Below are 22,537 nucleotides of genomic sequence, written 5' to 3'. Positions count from 1 at the left end.
TGTAAACCTTAACAACTGTTTTCAACCCTACTGAGATGCACATGTGTGCGCTGACATGAAGTCTCTGTTTTCAGCTCGCGAGTCAGTGTGTGCGTAATGCGTATAATGAATGCGTGTCCACATGTGTGAGAGCTTAAGACAGGGGGAAGGGGAGCGTGAGAGTGTTTCCCATAGATATTTTAGATAATATAGAAGTTTTATTGATCAAGTGTATCTTGCTCTGATACAGCTCAAGCCTTCGTTGCTAGGTTGAAAACATCACTTTAGAACTTGCAATGGAGGATGTGCAGCTTTTCGGCAATGGAGTAACAAGAACAGAAACTGAGAGAGATCGCGTGTAGAATTAACTGTGTTTAAAGTGGCTCTCGTCAGGAATAACGTTACTTCAAATTGCCAAGTGTAAGTTTAAGTTTCAGCAGCAGCGGGTGTTACCATTCTTGAACAGCTTTTCCATTGCTAAAGAACTGTTTACAATCCCAGTGAGTCGCGGGGGTGTGCTGACTTTGCTCTCGAGAGAGTTTGTGTGAGAGCGACAGAGAGGGGGAGGGGTAGTGCAGTGCTTTCCACTATAGCTATGTGAGGCTGATTAGGGCTAAATACATTGAAACAAAAAAATGTAACATATTAAAAGTTATTTCGGATAATAGAATGAGTTGTATTGATCAAGTAACGGGGGGTGCGACTCTATTTGTTGGTCGTGACTCAAGCCTCAATGTGTGCGTGTGTGTGTGTGGGCGGGTTTGGGTGGTTTACGAGGACTTTTTTAGGTTACAAACTGGTAATTACAAGGGTATTATGTTATAATTACAAGGGATTTATGAGGACATTTCTAGTCTCCCCATAATTCAAATCGGGTGAGACAAGAGCAAACGAGAGAGAGAAAGAGAGGGAGCCCAAGGATGCATTTCAATCAAAATTGAAATCAATTTAGGATATTATAGACAATGTTTGTCATTCTATCTATCTATAGCTATATCTATATCTGTATCTATCTATCTATCTATCTATCTATCTATCTATCTATCTATCTATCTATACACTATATATATATATATATATATATATATATATATATATATATATATATATATATAGATAGTATACGCACACTGAGCACTTTATTAGCACTACTGTATACTAATACTGGGTAACCCTTCCTTTGCTCTCAAAACAGCTTTAAATCTTCATGGTATGGATTCCACAAGATGTTAGAAACATTCCTTTAAGATTCTGGTCCATGCTGACATGATTGCATCATGCATTTTCTGCAGATTTGTCAGCTGCAAATTCATGCATTGAATCTCCCATTCTACCATATCCCAAAGGTGTTCAACTGGATTCAGAGCTGGTGACTAGAAAAAGCACTGAAGAACAGTGAATTCTTTGTCATGTTCATGAAACCAGTTTGAGACGACTTTTGCTTTGTGACATGGTGTATTATCAGGCTGTAAGTAGCCATTAAAAAATGGGTAAATTGTGGCCATGAAGGGTTGCACATGTTGATTGGTATTAACGGGCCCAAAGTGTCTCAAGAAAACATTCCCCACACCATTACACCACCACCACCAGCCTGAACTGTTGACACAAGGCAGGTTGGGTCCATGGATTCATGCTGTTGGCACCACATTCTGACCCTACCATCTGTGTACCTGCGAGGATCAGACGTGTGAATGGCGAGCTCTGCGCACTTTGCTAGTTTTAACACTTTTAATGATATGAACCGGTGAGATTCGATACACTCAGTTCCATAACTGTTCTAGGAGGACGATATGTCAAAGAATTCAAAATCCTCTGGCTCTAGAGACATTAAAAGACACTTATGTGCTTAAACTGACACCCCCAAGTGGGCCGAGAGCCACGTAGTCGATTTGGTCAGAGAGATGTGGGAAATGCAGTGAGAGATGCTGGGCATGTCGGTAATGCTGACGAAGGTCATTGCTGACTTGGAGGATCTTGCTGTGATACGTCGATCGATCACTGCCATGGAGGCAAATTTTTCTGAGGTGGTTACAAGAGTGGGGGATGTCAAGAAACAGATCGATTATCTGGAGTCATCGGAGAGGGAATTATCTGCTAATCCACTAGCGACCAAGGTGGATTTGGAGCATGTCTGGGAGAAGTTAGAGGACATGGAGAACCGCAGCCGGCGGAATAACGTCCATATTGTTGGAATTCCTGAAGCCAAAGAGGGTCAGGATATGGTGAAATTCCTGGATGGGCTCCTTCTGAATCTGCTTGACATAACAGGCCATAAGCTGGAAATTGAGCGAGCTCACAGGGTTCCAGCTCGGAGATCTGTGGAGGAAGACAGGCCCCGATCAATTCTAGCCAAATTTCTGAGATTGTCCAATAAAGATCTTGTGTTATGTGGGGCGAGGAGTAAAGGAAGGCTTTCTTGGAAAGACCACAGCATTTTCTTGTTTCCAGACTTTGCGAATTCAACAAGAGAGAAACGTGATCGATTCAAGGAATGCAAGAAACATTTACATCAACGGAAGGTTGCTTTTGCAATGATATTCCCAGCCAAATTGAGAATAGATGCTAAGGATGGCCGCAAAACATTCACATGCCCAGAGCAAGCAATGTCCTTCATAAAGTCAACGGAGTGAGTAAGTCATCTTGTGGTACTCACATTGCAGCCGAGTGGACCGGCTCACTGAACATTTACTTGACTGTTCGAGGAAACTGAACACTTTTTTTTTTTTTTTTGTGCTGGTTCCACCTAGCGGCTGGAGTTTATTTTGTAGAGTGTCACACCCTCAGGATAGTTTTATGGATGAAGCTACATACTCTTTGTGCTTATTCCATCTATTGGCTAGAGTTTGTTTTATAGATTATCTTTTGCTGTGTAATTCTGTCTCACAAAATTTGTATAGAAACATTGGAATTGAGCAATCTGACGTGAAAGTTGTTGTGGGGGTTCTCATAGGCGTACATGGACTGTTTGTGTATGGAGGGATGGACACCAGTTGGTGCTGTTGTGCGTTCTGGGGGATGTTCGGGTTTTGATTTTCGCACTAATGTTGGAATGTGGTCTTTATAATCTTGTTTTTGACACACAATCTATTTTTTCTTATATGTCAAAATGTCAAATGTTAATATGAGTGGATTGTCTCTCTCCATGTGGAATGTGAATGGGTTGGGGCACCTCATAAAAAGAAGGAAGGTTATTTCTCTTCTTAAGCATAAGAATTATGATATAGTGTTTCTTCAAGAAACGCATCTTTCTCCGCAGGAAGCTGAAAAATTTGGAAAGATATGGCGTGGGCATTTTTTTATAGCGCTGGCTCGAGTATGAGCAGGGGAGTCATTATGCTAGTAAGTAAACATCTACAATTCAAATGTCTCAAACAGAGTAAAGATAAATTAGGAAGATTCATTATTGTTTTAGCTGAAATTCAGGGACAAAGTCTTATTTTGGCTAATATTTATGCACCTAACGTTGATGATCAGGGCTTTTTTATAGATCTTGAAGGGATGTTGCAAGCCGCTAGCACCCCTCATGATAAAATATTGGGAGTAGACTTTAATCTTTTGATGGACTCAGTCCTTGATCATAGTGAAGCAAAAGTGTGCAAGCCCCCTAGAGCAACACTGACACTTCACAGGATGTGTAAAAATCTTGGTCTTATAGATATTTGGAGACTTTTGAACCCATCTGGTAGGGACTATGAATTTTTTCATCAGTACATAAGATTTACAATAGAATAGATTTTTTTTTGTATATATATATATATATATATATATATATATATATATATATATATATATATATATATATATCTATATCTAAGTCCCTCATTTCATCTGTTGTTGATTGCTCAATTAGAAATATTTTAGTCTCAGATCATGTCCTGGTGTGTTTAGATGTGTTGCCACATATGGAGAAAAAGAAATCATATAGTTGGCGCTTTAATGAATCCCTTTTGCAAAATCCTCAATTCCAACAAATACTAAAAGCTGAAATCAGTGTCTATATGGAGGTCAACTGGTCCTAAGTATCCTCTGTGGGGTGGCTCGGGAGGCACTTAAGGCGGATTTTAGGGGTCGAATCATACAGTATGCCTCATTCACCAAAAAAAAAAAAAAAAAAACAAACAAAAAAAATATCCAAAGCACAAGAACTTGTGGAATTGGAAGGGAATATTAAAAGTGTCGAGGCAGAGCTGAAGCGGCGAATGGCCCCAGGGAATTGACCAGATTGAAGTACAGATATAATACTATTTTGTCATGGAAGGTGGAATTTTGGCTATTCAGGGCAAGACAGTCATACTTTGAGTAGGGAACAAAGCAGGGAAACTACTGGCTAGATATATAAAACAGAGAGAGTCTTTTTCTACCATTCCCTCAGTGAAATCTGCTGGTGGTGAAATATTTACGCCATTGATATAAATAATGCTTTTAAAGAATTCTATCTTGATCTCTATATCTCCACATCTTCGTCTACTGATGAGGATATTATAAACTTTTTGGAACCATTAGAACTTCCTAAACTGACGACTGAGCAAAACAATTCTCCTGATTCTGAGATAACCATGGAGGAGCTTGGCGAGGTAATTAAGGCCTTGCCTACAGGCAAGGCTCTGGGACCAGCCGGCTATGCCACTGATTTTTTTTAGATCTTGTGCTAAAGAACTGGCTCCACTTTTGCTAGAAGTTTATACAGAATCATTAAAGAATGGAAAGCTTCCCCAACTATGACACAAGCCTGGATCAGTCTGATTCTTAAAAAGGACAAAGATCCAAACGAGTGTAAGAGTTACCGACCAATTTCCCTGATCCAGCTAGACATTAAAATATTGTCAAAAATTTTGGCTAACCGATTAAATAAAGTTATGAAATCTCTTATACATACAGATCAGGTGGGGTTTATTTGGGGCCATAGCTCTTCTGATAACATTAGGCAATTCATCAATATCATATGGTCAGTGGCGAATGATCAGAATCCAGTGGCTGCCATCTCACTTGACGCCGAAAAGGCATTTGATATGGTAGAATGGGATTATCTTTTTAAGATTTTGGAAATGTATGGGTTTGGGAATACTTTTATTGGATGGATTAAGTTACTTTATAGACAGCTGGTAGTGTCTGTACAAACAAATTGATTAATTTCAGATTATTTTACTCTGAATAGGGGCACTCGGCAGGGTTGCCCTCTTTCCCCATTATTGTTTTGTCTTGCCATTACAAAGCCTTTCTACCAAACTAACCGGAGAAATTAAGTTACACCCCATTATCTCGCATTTGCACGTGGTATGGACAAAAGCGTCCAGAGTGTTTAATTCGGACATAAATGTTGCTTCGAGCATATGGCTGAACCCAAAGGTATGTATTAATAAATCCCCTTTCTGCTGGACAGAGTGGATTGTGAGGGAGGTTAATACACTCAGTGACCTATATGAGAGTGGAGTGTTGAGATCCTTTGAAAATATGGTTCAACATTTTGGGATTCCCAGGTCTCAAATTTTTAGGTATTTACATCTGCGCCACCTGCTTTGTACTATTTTTGGGAGTAGCATACACCCCCTAAAGCGGCAGATGCTCTTTTGGAAAAGGTCATGAGGCATCAGTGTATTACTCCCTGCTAATTCAGATGTTCGGGGGGGAGGGTTTTAGTTTCATATAATGTGATTCCACATTTTCTGTTATGTCTGTTTGGCTTGTTGTATGGAATCAATAAAAATTGTTAATAACAAAAAAGATTAAACAGACCAGGCTATATTTTTCCAGTCTTCAACTGTCCAGTTTTGGTGAGCCAACTGCAGCCTCAGCTTTCTGTTCTTGGCTGGTAGAAGTGGGAGCCGATGTGGTCTTCTGCTGTTGTAGCCCATCCGCCTCAAGGTTCGACATGTTGTGCATTCTGAGATGCTATTCGGCTCACTACAATTGTACAGAGTGGTAATTTGAGTTACCGAAGCCCCTCTGTCCATGTCTGAACCAGTCTGGCCATTCTCCTTAGACCTCTCTTATCAACAATGCGTTTCTGTCTGCAGAACTGCCGATCATTGGATCATTGGATGTTTTTGGCACCATTCTGAGTAAACTCTAGAGACTGTTGTGCATAAAAATTCCAGAAGATCACCAGTTACAGAAACATTCAAACCAGCCCATCTGGCACCAACAATCATGCCACGGTCGAAATCACTAAGATTACTTTTTTCCCATCTGATGGTTGATGTGAACATTAACTGAAGCTCCTGATCCATATCTGCATGATTTTATGCATTGCACTGCTGCCACATGATTGGCTGATAAGATAATTACATGAATAAGTGGGTGTACAGGTGTACCTAATAAAGTGCTCGCTGAGTGTATACAGTATACACAGTTTATACACAGCTGTATATTAACTTCTCCTTTTTTAAAGATGTTTAGATTTTTACTAGACAACATGCCAAATATACTGCTAAAGAGAATGCTTCTTGTACTGTGATATCTTTGAAAATAAAGTTCTGGCTTTCAATGAGAAGCCTTTTATTCTTTCTGGACCAATACAGTGACACAAGCTCACTTTAACACCTACTGAGCCAACACACTGGACAAACACCTAGAACTCTCTGGGGTTCTCTTCCTGCTGCATGACATTCTGTTTCTCTGCTAAGTCATTACACTTGGTACCACCCACACACAATTCTGCATGTGTCAACAGTTGTTCAGCAATTCTGAGAAGTTGAAAATGGACTGCACTGTAAATTCTGTATTTATACAGCACTCACTCCACCTGAATGCACACTTGAAAGGTGTCTTAATAGCAAACAATCTCTCTTATACTGAGACCCATTTTAAAGAATTGCATTTCTCTGTATTGACTTCATGTTAAAATAATGGCTCATCCAACTACTACTCACCTTAGGGCGATTCTTTTTTTTTGTATGAAAAAGACCCTTGTTTTTTTTTATTTTATTTTTTTAAATCGGCTCCACTGTATATAGAGGTGAACATTTGCATTGTATACAGCTTTGTTGCATTCTAAATGTGTTGTTGCATCACTTGCTTTCACAAGAGCAGAATCCAGAGGTTGGTTATGTGCATGTGTGTGAAGGTCCTTCAGATGTCCTTGGCTTCCGTCCTGTCGAACCTGTGGAGGAACATTAACCTGGTTTCACACAGGTCCAGCTTTGTCCAGCTCACACAAAGACAGCACTGTTCCTCTCCCTTCCCATCAGACTGGCTGAGACAGTCACAGAATGACACCTTTGTGACAGGTTGAGCTACTCTTGGGGTGGGGGGGGGTGACACATTTTAAGGTGAGTAATTTCTGTCACCAAATGGAACTGAAAAAATAGTTATTGTTTTCAAACAGGTTTACCGAACACTTCCCTCTTCTTTCATTGTTCAGACACACAGGTAATCCCTCCCCAAACACACACCACTGGTTGAGCCAATGTTGCTGTGTTGGGCTAGATGGGATGCTCAAACAAACAGAGTAAAGGCCTGGGTATTCTTAGTTTTTTTGTGTTCCGTATCGGATCGCAGCCGGTCGATTGCATCTGCTTTCAAAGAATACTCTTCTGACTGTGAGCGAATACAAATGCTTTCGACACATGCGCACTGTGACTGTTTTTAAGTTAAGTCAACAGCAGGTGTATGCACACGATGATGCACACAGATGAGAACTTTCGTCAAATTTCAGATTTTCTCGGCACGCGGACAGTCTGTACAGACTGTGCTGATGACGAAATTTACATCACTCATACTGTGCACGGAGCTATCAACAACGTGGACAACCGAAAAATACTTTGGCCTTAATATTTTTTATTAGCACCACAGAACACGAAAGTGTTTACACTTTTTGGGTCAGACATCCTACAAATGGCTTTCTTATATATTTTACTCTCACATAAAATCACACACTTCAGCTTTATACAAACAGTAAATTCATGGATTTATTGCATCAGATGCCTGAATTTGTTTTATAGTTTTTTTTAGAGTGTAAATCATGTTCAGCTAATGAAGTCACAGCTAATAATAATTGCACAACAGCTTTCTGTGTCATGAGGCTGTTGTGTGTAATGAAAAGTCACAAGGTACAACAAATTGAATCCCAAAAGTGATACTGCAAGGCCAACCAGGCAAACAAGGCCTTGGAGTCATGAGAACGGTCCAATTAAGACCAAATGAAGAGCCAGTCAGCCCTTGTGGGAATATCAGTATTCCCTTTGAAACGGTTTGGGATGCCTTGCTTTTATATATAAAGAGATTGAAAGATAAATAATCTTTGATACTTTATGCAAATATGACACAAGATAGGGCTTGAAATTCTTGAAGTCAAAGTCAAATCAGTGAAAAAAAGGAGCTCAGTCTTTAAGAAATGTTCTTTGTTCACCTCAGAATAGCAGTCTAAGTATTGTGCACTATTTTGTTTACAGGGTCGCAAAAATAGTCTGATTGCAATTTAAAACTATCATCCAGTAGGGGCAAGCTAGTTTGGTACCGAATGGTTAATAGTTTTTGATAAATGTACATTTTTGATAAGTTAAAGATTTTTTTTTTTTGTGTGTGTGTGTGTTGTTGTGGTAATCTGCAATTGTTATTTCAAATATTTTCATATTTCTATTAGCTAATTATTATACTGTTTATATATATATATATAGTAGATTTTTTCATAATAATAAATATAATATTATAATCATTATATTTATAATTATATTTATTATTATAATTAATGTGATTATTTTGTTATTATTAGAATTATAATTAATTATAATTATAATAGTTAAATATTTTATTTTATAATAGCACATTGTTAGCTTTATTACCTTTCCAAAAAAATATTTTATCTATTCAGATTAGTGTTATCTGATCTGCCTTATCAAAATTAGTTTTGCTGTTGTAACCTAATGCATTCAGGATGATTCAGTGAAGTTAAGTATAGCCTAATATTTTTTACTTGAATTCAATTAATTTAGTTGTTATCACTCAGTGTACAACAGCATGGGATTTGTGCTTTTATTGTTTTAAATAAAGTAATGGGACACCAATTTGTACCTTATTTGTGACAAGTGTCCTATATCATAAGCATTTGCAATTGTGAGAATAACATGCATAATCTTCAGAAAGTAATTTGCAACATACTACCAAGTTGCTCTTTTTTTTTTTTTTTTTTTTTTTTTTTTTTTAAATATGAGAAGTATTTTATTAGACCTTGCCTTGGGCAAACAGCATTATTTAACCCACATTGGATGATATGTTTGCTTGAGATATGATAGGCTATTTTAGTTGAATATTGTATTGTAAATTGGTGACCCTTAAACTGCCTTGATGCGCTATTTAAAGTGATAGTTTTAAAGGTAGTTAATAAGTTCCGGCCATAATACATAACAGTGACCAGTGTTGAAGTTTTATTGCAACATATTTGTTCAGTCACCACACATATTCAGCTCATGTTGACCCAAAACCAATTTAGCATTTACTGCTGACATAAATGTCACTATAAAAACCATTAAAAGTAAAGTGTACCAGCTTCTATTCATCCAAGTCCTCCCAGCTTGAAGCAGGCACTTTATAAATTAGTCCATGGGTGTGTAGTTGAGGAACTGTGAGGTGAACTGGAGTTTAAATGAGTTGACTTGTGTCAAAGAAACTTAGCAGACATGACATGCCCATTCTGGTTAAATTTTACACCTTCTTTGTGTTTCAATATGAGTTTCACATACTTAGGTTAAATTAGAGATAAATAACTTTTGAATCACAAAAATGACAAAGATCTGTTTCGGTACTGTTAAAATGATTGTTTGCATGATACTGGATAATACAGAAGAGAGAAATAGCTGATATGGGTGGGTCAGCATGAATGAGTACTGTACTGACTCTATAAACTAGATAACTGGCCACATGGATGTCCTTTTAAAGTCAGTCCTCACCTGAAAGGGAACAGCATGTTCATTGTGAGCATGGCTTGAGCTGGATGAAATGATGTCATAATGTATACAATGTAAATGTGTTTGTAAACAAGGATGCAGTTTCAGGCAGTGTTCAGTAGAGGTTGAGGTTTAGTATTAAAAATGACCTGAAGTGATGATGTCTATTTATTCATTTGTCCATTTATTATTAAAACTTTATTCTCTTCTGTGTTTTCTCAAATATTTTTCTTGCTTTGTTCAATACTGAGTCCTAAATACCATAGGCTATGTTAATGCAGCTGTACGACCACTTTTAAAAGTGTACTGATCAGTACAGGCAAAGCTTTTTAGCCAACAAACAGTTATGTTATGAAAGCTTCGCCCTTTTTTGTTCCACAGCTTTTCAAGTTTGAACAACTGTGTTTTCATTCACAAGAAAATTAAGAATAATACTGGAATATGGTTGTGTTCCCAGTTTGTATCGTATGCATCATGTAAATGCATAAACCTGTTTGCCATAACCCAATTAAGTCAATATTCTGATATCTATAAATCTGATAAGACATTATGTTTACGAGGTTTATACCAGTATTATTTAGAATTTTTTATAATGTAAACATCTTATTTGGGCGACAGTAAATTCGGTCTGTGCTTCCTGAAACTCGAAACACTGCCCCCAGTGTTTTTTATAGTATGGGCATGTGTGAGCTCCAGTATCTGGGCAAAATGTCCACAGAGGGGCTTCAAAAGCACAATCCCTCAAACTCCAACCTTAAACCTAACCGTCAGTGAGTAAAAGCAATCTTGGAACCTCTGAATCATGCACATCTTTGATTTATGCAAAAGTATAAATGATTGAATAAAATTAGACTACTGTGCATCCAGAATTACTCAAATGCATCGTAATATGGCAAGAAAGCACATCTCCAGTATTTCCAGGAAATAATGGCAGAAAAAGTATGAGCATGTCTTGGTTTATTCAGGATATGCTTATTACACAGTATATTCATGTAGCTTTAAAGCACAAAAACCTTTAGAGAATAATGGCTTAACCAGAAAAGACCTCAGAGACCCACTCTTGCAGAATTGCAACGTTTGTTTAAAGCAAGTAAATAATACCAACAGTATTTTTATTAGAAATGGTAAAAAATGACATAACAGTAGCCAAAACTCTGAACTGTCGCACAACAACAGTTTTGTAGGGGGGAAAATATCAGCCTGATCTCATGAACATTACGTGAACGTAGCAAAATTTTTGATAAATTAACCTTAACCAACACCTAAACCGAATGTTGTAAAAACAAAAAAAAAGGTGAACAAAACAGACATCCTAACCTAAACCAACACCTAAACCCAACTAATAGTGTCGTAAAAGCAAAAAAGAGGTGAACAAACATCCTTACGCTAAACCATCACCTAAACCTAACCGATAGTGTTGTAAAAGCAGACATGACATGAAAATAACATTTTCTGAAGCAACCACATCATTTTATGTCGCTTCTATGATACTTTCATCTCATGTGTCAACTTGCGTGCTTGGCTCGAACCGTGGTCTTCCCATTCTAAAGTCTAACACTCCATCGCGTGAATTACCACTACAGCTAATAATGTAGGAGGAATACATGTGTAAATGTAGGTGGGTCTGTAATACAAGCGATAAAATGTGTAGTTTTCCAAATGATGCATTATGATAAAACTGTTTTGATATCATGACAATAATGAGTAATAGTGCAAATAGTAAGTATTTATAAAGTCATATTCAGCTGTTGTAGTCGTGATTTGTGTGAATGTTAATAAAACGTACAGTTGTTGTAGTGCCTCTGGTGTTCATTTCACCCGGAACAGCAAAAGGTATAACACGGCATGTAAAAGTCAGTTTGCAAAAATTGAAGTTATAGTAAAATTCTTTCTATGAGACTAGATTGGAAAAAAATAGCATATTGAATGTCAATCTTGCTAAAATCACACACACACACACACACAAAAAAGCAAAGTAAGCATAAAAATAAAGATTTTTAAAATCATTCGCTTCCTGTATACACTCAACGAGCACTTTATTAGGAACACTATGGTCCTAATAAAGTGCCCAACATGGTCATCTACTGTTGTAGCCCATCCGCATCAAGGTTCAAAGTGTTGTGCATTCTGAGTTGCTATTCTGCTTACTACAATTGTACAGAGTGGTTATCTGAGTTACCGTAGCCTTTCTGTCAGCTCGAACCAGTCTGACCATTCTCCGTTGACCACTCTCATCGACAAGACATTTTTCTCTGCAGAACTGCCACTTAATGGATGTTTTTTGTTTTTGGCTCTATTCTGAGTAAAATCTAGAGACTGCTGTGCATGAAAATTCCAGGAGATCAGCAGTTACAGAAATACTCAAAGCAGACCGTCTGGCATCAACAAAAATGCTACGGGTTGAAATCACTGAAATCAATTTTTTTTTCCTCATTCTGAAAGTTGATGTGAACATTAACTGAAGCTCTGACCCATATCTGCTTGATTTTATGCTTTGCGCTGCCACACAATTAGCTGATTAGATAATCACATGAATAAGTAGGTGTACAGATGTTCCTAATAAAATGAGTGTATATTCAGTATGATAGTTTGAGTCTCTGTTGGATGTGCATCATTGGCAGTGAACGTGTCAGACCACAGACAGGTGAGCTGTGAAATCAGGTTCAACGTGTCTTGGTTTTAGGGTTGTTACAGTAATCATTTGTCTACTTTCATCCCATTCAGGCCGCCAGATTGCCATCATTTACATAAGAAATATATGTTACATAATTCAGCAATGATATGTGGGCGGAAACGACGGAAAGTGATACGTCCATAACACCTACTCATTCAATGAACCAAATGTCCTCTTAGAATGGAATAACAATAAGTGCCAAACATAATTTACACAATCTTGGTGTAGAAAAGATACTTGTCTCTGGTCATTATGTGTGCTTTCCCCTTAAATACCCAGGACGTTAAGTTCTCAATGTGCGGGAAAAAATGCTGATCATATTACCTATAGACTCAGCATCTAGATTTTACTGGCAGCATTTAACATTTGATACATGGATGGGACAGGCTGCAGGGAAGACATCCAAGAAGGTAGCCAATAGTTGAACTTGTATGCAGCAATGAAGGTGATCAGAGACAGTCTAGAAAATGAAGACGCATCCTACATAATGTTCTGTCCCAGAGAGGGGGTAGTTTATTGTGACTGTATCATAGGATGGGATCTTGCAATTACAGCAGTGTTAACTATGATACATAATGTATTTTGGTAAATTGTGAGAATATATGAGATGACCAGAATACTAATTGTAGGGAAGATGGCTGTTGCCTTGTTTTCTCTGTCCCTTTATTAAAATCCCATGAAAATGTTTTAAAATACCAACACAGTCTCATAAAATGTTTTAAAGATATGGAATTGTAAGACGGTTATTGAGATTGGGGTTCAATTTAGGACAAATTGTAACTCATCTCATCTCATTCAGTTTAGGTTTGGGTCTGAGAAAAGGGTTGGACTTCATGGTTAGGTTTAGGTTTTAGTTAGGGGTTTAACTGAGGAACAGTTATTTGTTTTTGTTGTATAAGTGTGTCACCAACAGCTATACTCAATTGCTGTTGGTGACACACTTAGCATTCTCCCAAAAAGCAACCTAATATTTAAAATGTTCTATGTTAAGCACCTGCATATACTACACAGAGGCTAAGAAACTTTTGCTAAGAAACTGAACAGTGCTGTTACAATAATAATTTACAATAGCCCAATAAAGTTTTCTCAGCCTTAACACATTGTTCTTTATTGTAGGGTGTGAGAAAACACGCTGGCTTCTTTCAGACGTACTTCACTTTTTTTGTGTTATGTGAGGTATCTCCTGTGCTTTCTTCATGTGTTGACAAAATGGTCACCTTCAACCATGCAAAGGAACTTTTTAGCTCAGTCTGACATATTTTTGAAAAACTTATCAGTGGTATATGTAAACCTCATCAATGCACTGTAATAATAATAATAATAATAATAAAAAAAAAAAAGATTAAAAAAAAACAAAAAAAAAACTGGCAGATGTTGTTGCCAGAATAATTATGTAAAAAAAAAAAAAAAACAGTAAAAATATAAACAACTTTACAGAACAACCTGTACATTTTAAAACTGTTGTTTTTACTGTATATTTTACGGTGCAGTACCGGTTTTTATATTATTAAATGATAAACTTTATATATTAACCTTCTGAAACTATAAAAATCTGTTTTTCACTTTATAATGTATTGTTAATCACCGTAGTAATTACAGAAGGGCACATGATGACATGAAGTTCATCAATAATGGCCCTTCCAGGAGCAATGACCAATAAACATGTAGAAACAGTGCTCAGTGTCTCTCACACAAACACTAAACACCATCAGGGTAACACATGTGAAATTAAAATGATGCAATAAACATTAACTAAACTACATCAGATATAACACAGAACACCCCAAAGTACATAACTGATATTTAAAATAAGAGGAAACATAACTATTCCCATAAAATATAATTAAATGTACTGGGTCACGCAGTGAATTCTGGGAACACCTGATTACTGATTTTTTTTACCGTAATTTTACCAATAATTTACCTTAAAAAGTAGGTACTCTCTTGTTAAACAAAATATACATTTTAACCATTAATTATATGGGAAAATCATCTAAAAAATGTAATTTTTACATGTATTGTCTTTTTAAATAAGTTTTTAACATATATTTTACAGTAACTACCCGTTAACCAATTTCATTTTTTTGACTGTAGCATTTTTACAGAACTTTACCGCTAAAATGATGGACATTTTTTACAGTGTGGTTACGGAGAAGGGAATTTTCCATTTGAGAAAACTTCCCTTAGGGAAGTTGTCCTCATGGTGTCCCTTTGACCAGGTCAGAAAATAAATATATATCATTTCATATTGAATTTCTCATTTATTTTAATCTGCTGAAATTTCAATATGTACATTAATAAGCAGGACTTTCAATTTGAATACAGTCTGAAAAAAAGTAATGAAATCATAACGCATTTCACGGCGCATGTTTTTCTGAAGAATTTCACTTTGACAAATACAAGGTCAGAAAAACAATGTAATAATCATTGTTGCTCTTTTAAACAGATGCTGCACCAAATTATTGTGATTGCAAAATGTTTTCTTTTATACAGAATATATATTTTTTTAAATTAAGGGTTTTGAATATTTAAGGTAACGCATAACTTCAGTGTTTATACAAGTGATAAAAGCAGCATTTCTCCTTATGCAGGATGAGTGACGGTAAATCAGAGCAAATTTATTTTACAGTCTTTCGTTGGTCTGTGCTTATTTTGTCTTAGTAAACACAGCTGGTAGCATTGCAGTAGTCTATACAATCATTGGTGTCTGCACAACTAATCTTTTTAATGTGTCCCATGAACAAAAAAGCCACGCATTGTCACATCTTCAACTTTTCAACATGGTCATCATGAGATAACACATTGCCTTTCAATGGAGCAAACTGACTTATTGTTTGCCAACTATTCGAGTTCACGGCAGTTGGTCCATGCAGCCAAGTACAGCAATGAAAAGAAATCACAAAATCTTAATTAGAAACACCAGGGAGAAAAAAACAAAAAACAAAAAACAAAAAAACAACTGCCACTGGAGCTGATCACTGGGGTCTTCTGTGGAAATTCCCCTACGGTGAGAAAAGAGGAAACATCAGTTTACATTTAGATCAAATATCAAGACAAATTATATAATGGTTTAAAAGGAACAGTTCACCCCAAAATGAAAGTTCAGCCATCATTTACTCCAAACCTGTATGACTTTCTTTCAACAGTAGAACACAACAGCAGTGTTGAAGAATGTCTGAAAATAAACGGTGACGAGGGCTGTCAAGCTCCAAAAAAATGACAAAAAGCACAATAAAAGTACAATATCGTCCATATGACTAGAGCACAATATTTCAAGTGTTCTATAGCTAATAACATAACAATAACATTGTGTGATGAAAATACTGAAATTTAAGTTAAGACTGATAATCACTGATAATCTTAAATAAACCATAGCAGACATAGCCTTTAAAATCGTATTGACGTTCATTTATATTCAAATGTGTGCATCAAAACTTGTCGGCCCAGTTTTGACACTAGAGCTACGTTGAAGGGGAAGATCATCAGTGAATTATGTCTTCAATTTCAGTCTGTTCCTGAAAGCTATTGAATGGCTTCGGAAGACTTAGAATATAATGCACAAGTAGTATGGCAAGATGGCACCTGTGTTTGGCATTGCCACTGCCTGCTTACCTCGTTTTGTCCTACCTGTCCTTTGTGTTGCTCTGTTTTTTCTTCTGCTTCGTAACGATGGACTTGCTGCTCGGGTGTACGATCACCAGACTCTTTTATACATTAGATCGTCTATGGTGAATCATAGTGTTCTGTCTCCATGGGCTGATATTCCACAATCTTTGCTGCCCTCATCTGTGCCTGCAACCGGCGATCCCGGCAGTGGCTTCCACCACCGAAGTTCCAGCAGACACTGGAGGATGCGAGGGAGAAGGGCCATAATACAGGTGAAGCTGAGGTGACTCTGGAAGCGAGTCGTCGGAAAATGCCACCGATCGCTTCTGATGAATTTTGCCTTGGTTTTTCCTGCTGCTCCATGGAATGACTTCCCCTTGCCCATTGCTGGAAATGTTAGATCCTCCTGTCTCCATCTTGTCTTCCCCGACACTCTTGCGGAGATTGTTTTCTCTCCGGCGAGCGGATTTTACTTGTGCGGCAGAGTGAGTCCCCATCAACTGCGCACCTTTCCCCGCAGTTCCCCCGGTGATGACTGGGACTTTACACCTCTTAGAATGGCGCTGGTGAATGCTCGCTCCATAACTAAAAATGTTTTGTGCTGAATGACACCATTCAGTCTAAGAGGTTAGACTTTTTGTTTGTAACTGAAGCCTGGAAGAGGAATATGGAACATGCCCCCCTTATCGAGCTGTGCCCAAAGGATTACATATTTATCAGCCTGCTTAGAATCTCAGGCCATGGTGGAGGACTTGCTGCCATGTTCAGAAGCCATTTTTCTTGTCGGTTGGTGAACACTGGGTCTTTCTCTTCTTTTGAATTACAAATGATTAAAGCTGGACATACTAATCCTTTTTATGGTATTTTAATTTACCGTCCACCCAGCCCAAACAGCTTCTTTATAAATGAATTTAGTGATTTTTTGTTATCTATTATCAAGCTATCTAGATTTCTGATTCTTGGAGACTTTAACATACATATTGATGATGCTTCTGATAAATTTGCTTCTAGCTTTATTGATATCTTAGGTGAGCCTACTTCCACAGACTCTGTGCAAGGTCAGGGAGGACGAGGAGCAGGTCATCCTGGTAGCACCCTACTGGCCCACCCAGACATGGTTCTCGGACCTCACGTTCCTCACGACACCCCCCCTGGCGAATTCCCCTAAGGAAGGACCTTCTTTCTCAGGGACGGGGCACCATCTGGCACCCACAACCAGACCTCTTGAATCTCCATGTCTGGCCCCTGGACGGGACGTGGAATACCTAAGTCTTTTAATGTTACTCAACATGTAACTGCCCCTACACACACCAGAGGGCATACTCTGGACCTTGTTTTTACTCCTGGTTTAAATATTGATTCTGTTTTTTCTGAGGATCTTCTAATCATAATTGAGGAATCTAATCATAACTGTGTTATATTTACCTGTCTCTTCATTTGGATATTTTACCTTGTTGTCATAAAAATTAAATCTCGCATCCTAAACCATCTCTCTGCTGCAAAGTGTTCTGCTGCCTTTTATAATAGTCCTGTAATTATGTCAAATAGTGTTGTTGATTCTTGGCTCCTCTGATTAATTCCTCCCCCTGGATGAACAATGGTATTCATTCTTTTAAACGAACCTGTCGCAAAATTGAGTATTTGTGGAAATCCACCACAAACGTATTAGTACAAGTTCACTATCAGTATTTAAAAGAACTTTTAACAGATTTGAATAATATGGTTAGGGATGCCAGAGTTACATTCTTCTCTAACCTTGTATCAAATATTAGACCTAATCCCAAAATCCTATTTGACACCATTAGTAACATTGTCTCCCTGCATCACCTGCTGCTCCAATTACTTCAGTTGATGAGTGCAACAACTTTCTCTCTTTCTTTGTTGGTAAGATAAATGACATATGAGCAAACATTATTCAATCTTTTCCCCCCCAAAATACCATGCCCTTTCCGGCCAACAATCCTGGAGAGTTTTTCTCCAATCTCACTACAAGAGCTTACCAAACTGTTTAGCACTAAGAAAGTCTCCACTAGTCCCTTTGACATTGTACCCACTGCTTTGTTTAAAAATGTTATTGATTCCATTGGTCCTAGTGTGCTCTCTATAATCAATTACTCATTGACATCTGGTCATGTCCCATCCTAATTCAAACAAGCCGCTGTTCAACCACTCATCAAAAAAACATATCTTGACCCTTCCTTGCCCCAGAACAGCAGGCCTAGTTCTAAGTTACCTTTTATAGCTAAGGTCTTAGAAAAAGTGATTGCTAAGCAGCTTACAGCTGTCTTGGATGAACACAACATTTTCGATAAGTTTCAATCTGGTTTCTGTCGGTTGCATTCAACAAGGTGCTCTTCCCAGAGTCTCAAATGATCTGTTAATGCAGGGTGATGCAGGAGAATGTTCTGTATTGGTACTACTAGATCTCAGTGCTGCTTTTGATACTGTGGATCAAGGTATATTAGTTGAGAGGCCCAAGCAGTGGGTGGGTATCTCTGGAACAGCCTTGGAGTGGTTCTCCTCGTATTTATCAGACAGGACTTTCTCGGTCACTGTTCATAATTATGCCTCATCAACTGAATCTCTGTCTTGTGGTGTTCCCCAAGGTTCTGTCCTGGGCCCGATGCTGTTTGCATTGTACTTAATTCCTCTTGGGCAAATAATAAGACATTTTAAAGGTATCTCTTACCTTTGTTATGCAGATGATATTCAATTACACTACCGGTCAAAAGTTTTGAAACACTTGACTGCTGCTCCAATTACTTCAGTTAATGAGTGCAACAACTTTCTCTCTTTCTTTGTTGGTAAGATAAATGACATATGAGCAAACATTATTCAATCTTTTTCCCCCAAAATACCATGCCCTTTCCGGCTAACAATCCTGGAGAGTTTTTCTCCAATCTCACTACAAGAGCTTACCAAACTGGTTAGCACTATGAAAGTCTCCTCTAGTCCCTTTGACATTGATTGTGGAATATCAGCCCATGGAGACAGAACACTATGATTCACCATAAACGATCTAATGTATAAAGAGTCTGGTGATCATACACCTGAGCAGCAAGTCCATCGTTAAGAAGCAGAAGAAAATCAGAGAAAACAGAAGTTCTTATTTCTGCCCCTGATGGCATTGTCCCAAAAGTGATGGAAATTCTTGGCTTTTTATCTTCTTCTGTTAAACCTACCCTCCATAATCTAGGTGTCTCTACAGGCCAGGGTTTGAGTCTTGACCAGCATGTAAATTGTTTGGTTCGCTCCTTGTTCTACCAGCTGAGGAATATTGCTAAACTCAGGCAAATTGTGTCCATAGCTGAGATGATTATACATGCGTTTATTTCCTCCCATCTTGACTATTGCAGTTCCCTTTTCACCTGTCTTAACAATACATCCCTGAACCGATTACAAGTGGTCCAAAATGCTGCTGCCAAGCTTCTGATCAAGTCGTCTTGAAGGTCTCATGTAACACCAATTCTGATTTCTTTACACCGGCTTCCTATCAAATTGATTATATAATGACAGAATGTTCCTTTAGGGGTGAACTATTTCTATAACATATCAATATTCCATATAAAACTAAATATTATGCAAATATAGTGAAAATAAAAATAAAACATATTAAAAGGCATAAAATGTAATTTTCAAACAGTGGCACACATCAAAACATGCCCTCTCTGATAGAAAGAGGAAATTAGTGGGAATAAGACAAAACTGAAATTAAATTATTATTAAAGTCTTCAAATTCCACCATCCCAGACAGAAAGTTACAGTGTCACCAAGTGCATTCTAGGAATGAAAGCAGATCTTGCGAGTGAATGAACGTTACATTTATATAGCGCTTTTCTAAAACTACACTCAAAGCGCTTTACACAGAAAACAGGGGGCTCTACTTAACAACCACCAGTGTGAAGCATCCACTTGGACGCTCACCACACACGCTATTGGTGGAGAGGAGAGAGTAGAGTTATTGAGCCAATTAATGGATGGGGATTATTAGGAAGCCATGATTGATAAGGGTCAAAGGGGGGAATTTGGCCAGGACACCCCTACTCTTTTCAATAAGTGTCCACAAGTGATTTTTAATGACCACAGAGAGTCAGGACCTCAGTTTAACATCTCATCCGAAGGATGGGGCCTTTTTACAGTATAGTGTCCCTGTCACTATACTGGGGCATTAGGACCCACAAAGACTGCAGGGTGAGCACCCCCTGCTGGCCTCCCTTATACCTCTTCCAGCAGCAACCTTAGTTTTCCCCAGAAGGTCTCCCATCCAGGTACTAACAAGGCTCAACCCTGCTTAACTTCAGTGGGCAACTGGTCTTGAGCTACAGGGTGATATGGCTGATGAATGACAAGGGAAATAGGGAGAAGAATTCCCCACAGCGATGTGTAATAGAGAGAGCTGATGAAGTGTGAGGCGCCAGAAGACCCAGGCATTTAAGAAGAAAAGTTCAAGGACAGTTACATGAAACAGAATGATGACAAAGGGAAAGGGATTTCACTGTCCTATATGGTTTGATTATGCAAAATATAATTTATACTGTATATATATATGTGGCAAAAAGAAACCATAGAGGAATGTAAAGATTTTCCACTGTGACATTTTCCATGACAAAGAAGCACATTTTCCACTAAAATTCACTCCATTGTAAAGTGTCTGGGTTTGGCATTCCCATTATTTTTAATGTTAAATCTAAGTCTTATTACTATAATGTATTTTTGTGAATATTATTTAAATTAGCATAAATTAAAGGCAGTACAAAAATAGTATAAACACTTTACTATATATATAGTACACATACAGTACATATATTAGAGCTGAGAAATGTAACTTTTAAATGTGATTAAAAAATGAATGTGAAAAAAAAATTATGCACTTTATGCAGTATTCGTTTTTTTTTTTTTTTTTTTTTTTACTTCCTGAAAGTTCGCGTGACAGGAAAAAGGTGTCCCGAGTTGTTCCTTGCAGGCTACTCAGCCTTACAGGCTCCGATTATGATGGGGCGGGGTTAGGGTATCTTCTGCCTACAAGGAACAAACCCAGGCACCTTAGTACATTTGGTGAAACTTCACAATTTTTTTTCCTTCACTAAAAGTTGGCATATACTTGACTAAATTTGGCATATATAAAATTCCAGGAGGTACATGCTCGACTAAACTGCACATCCTAGCACAGAAACTGATTGTGTTAAGCAGTGCACGCTAATTCATTACACGTGAAGCACGTCCCAGGCATAATAAACATGGGGGGCGGATTTACTGTACGGAGAATGGAGACTTCACCCACAAGTGGTGAACCAGGCATGCGAGAGATACGGACAAGCTGCTGTTTCTATTCATATTGCCTGTTAATGTGCAATACTGTCAAAAGTGAAACTACGAAAGAGAGACCCAGTGTGTGCGCATTACAGAATAAGAAGGACCTGGCCGTTCAGTAAGCTGCAGACAGGTATACTTGTAGAGACTGAATGGTAGCCAGAGAAAATAATAGTTTCGGGATTTAAAACTTCAGCAAATTAAACTTGAGCATTCAGCGTTATAGATCTGCATGTATAGTGTATAATAATGCACACTTAAGTTCTCTTGCCAATAAAGTTTGATATGAATTGAATCTGCCCATTTGATCCTATTATTAAAACAAGTTCACTGGAAAACACCAGAAGATTTTGCCCAAATTGTAATTACAACATGTTCACAGATTTTATGGCATATTATATATTATTATATTATAATAATATATATAATTATATATTATATATCACACCGATCAGCCACAACATTAAAACCACCTGCCTAATATCGTGTAGGTCCCCCTCGTGCCACCAAAACAACTCTGACTCATCGAGGCATGGACTCCACAAGACCTCTGAAGGTGTCCTGTTGTATCTGGCACAAAGACATTAGCAGCAGAGACTTTAAGTCCTGTAAGTTGCGAGGTGGGGCCTCCATGGACTTGTTGGTCCAGCACATCCCATAGATCAGTGATCCTCAACCTTTTTTTGATGAAGGCCCCCCTACTTCATTCCCTTCCCCCAGCCCTTACCCTGATTCTCACAAAGCTGCAAGTTCAAGAGCTGGAGCTTTAAGAGCTTTGCGCTCACACAGCTCTTCCATTGAGCTGTATCCATTTACAGAGCCATACAGGTTGTGCCTCTGCCTGAGTATTTGACGATGCTAAACCAGATACTCAGATGAACTGTGGTACAAATGCGTACCAACCTGTATAATTGAGAACCAACTGATATACTCCAAGTCTAGATAAACGTTTTAATGCAAAGAGGATCTTGACGATAGATTTGATATTATGACTGATAAATGCCCCCCATTTGTAACCTAACGCCCCCCCCCCTCTACTAATTTGCTCTCAGCGCCCCTTGGCATCCTTTGAATGCCCCAGATGAGA

At 38.0% G+C, this 22,537-nt stretch overlaps 1 protein-coding gene across 3 annotated transcripts in view; it reads right to left on the bottom strand.

Annotated features, from left to right (window-relative positions):
- Positions 1 to 14,782: 14,782 nt before the first annotated feature.
- LOC127426944 (G-protein coupled receptor family C group 5 member C-like) overlaps positions 14,783 to 22,537 on the bottom strand; it is a 46,035-nt gene continuing 38,280 nt past the window's right edge. For all 3 annotated transcript variants that reach the window (XM_051674161.1, XM_051674162.1, XM_051674160.1), the window contains one exon: positions 14,783 to 15,536. In XM_051674161.1, coding sequence (XP_051530121.1) covers positions 15,510 to 15,536 — 27 coding nt within the window. In that variant the 3' untranslated portion in view covers positions 14,783 to 15,509. The remainder of the gene's footprint in view (positions 15,537 to 22,537) is intronic.

This window comes from Myxocyprinus asiaticus, chromosome 36 (genome assembly GCF_019703515.2).
Source record: "Myxocyprinus asiaticus isolate MX2 ecotype Aquarium Trade chromosome 36, UBuf_Myxa_2, whole genome shotgun sequence".
In the NCBI taxonomy this organism is placed as follows: domain Eukaryota; kingdom Metazoa; phylum Chordata; class Actinopteri; order Cypriniformes; family Catostomidae; genus Myxocyprinus; species Myxocyprinus asiaticus.
The sequence above is the reverse complement of the archived record's forward strand: the minus strand, read 5'-3'. Positions and strand labels throughout refer to the sequence as shown.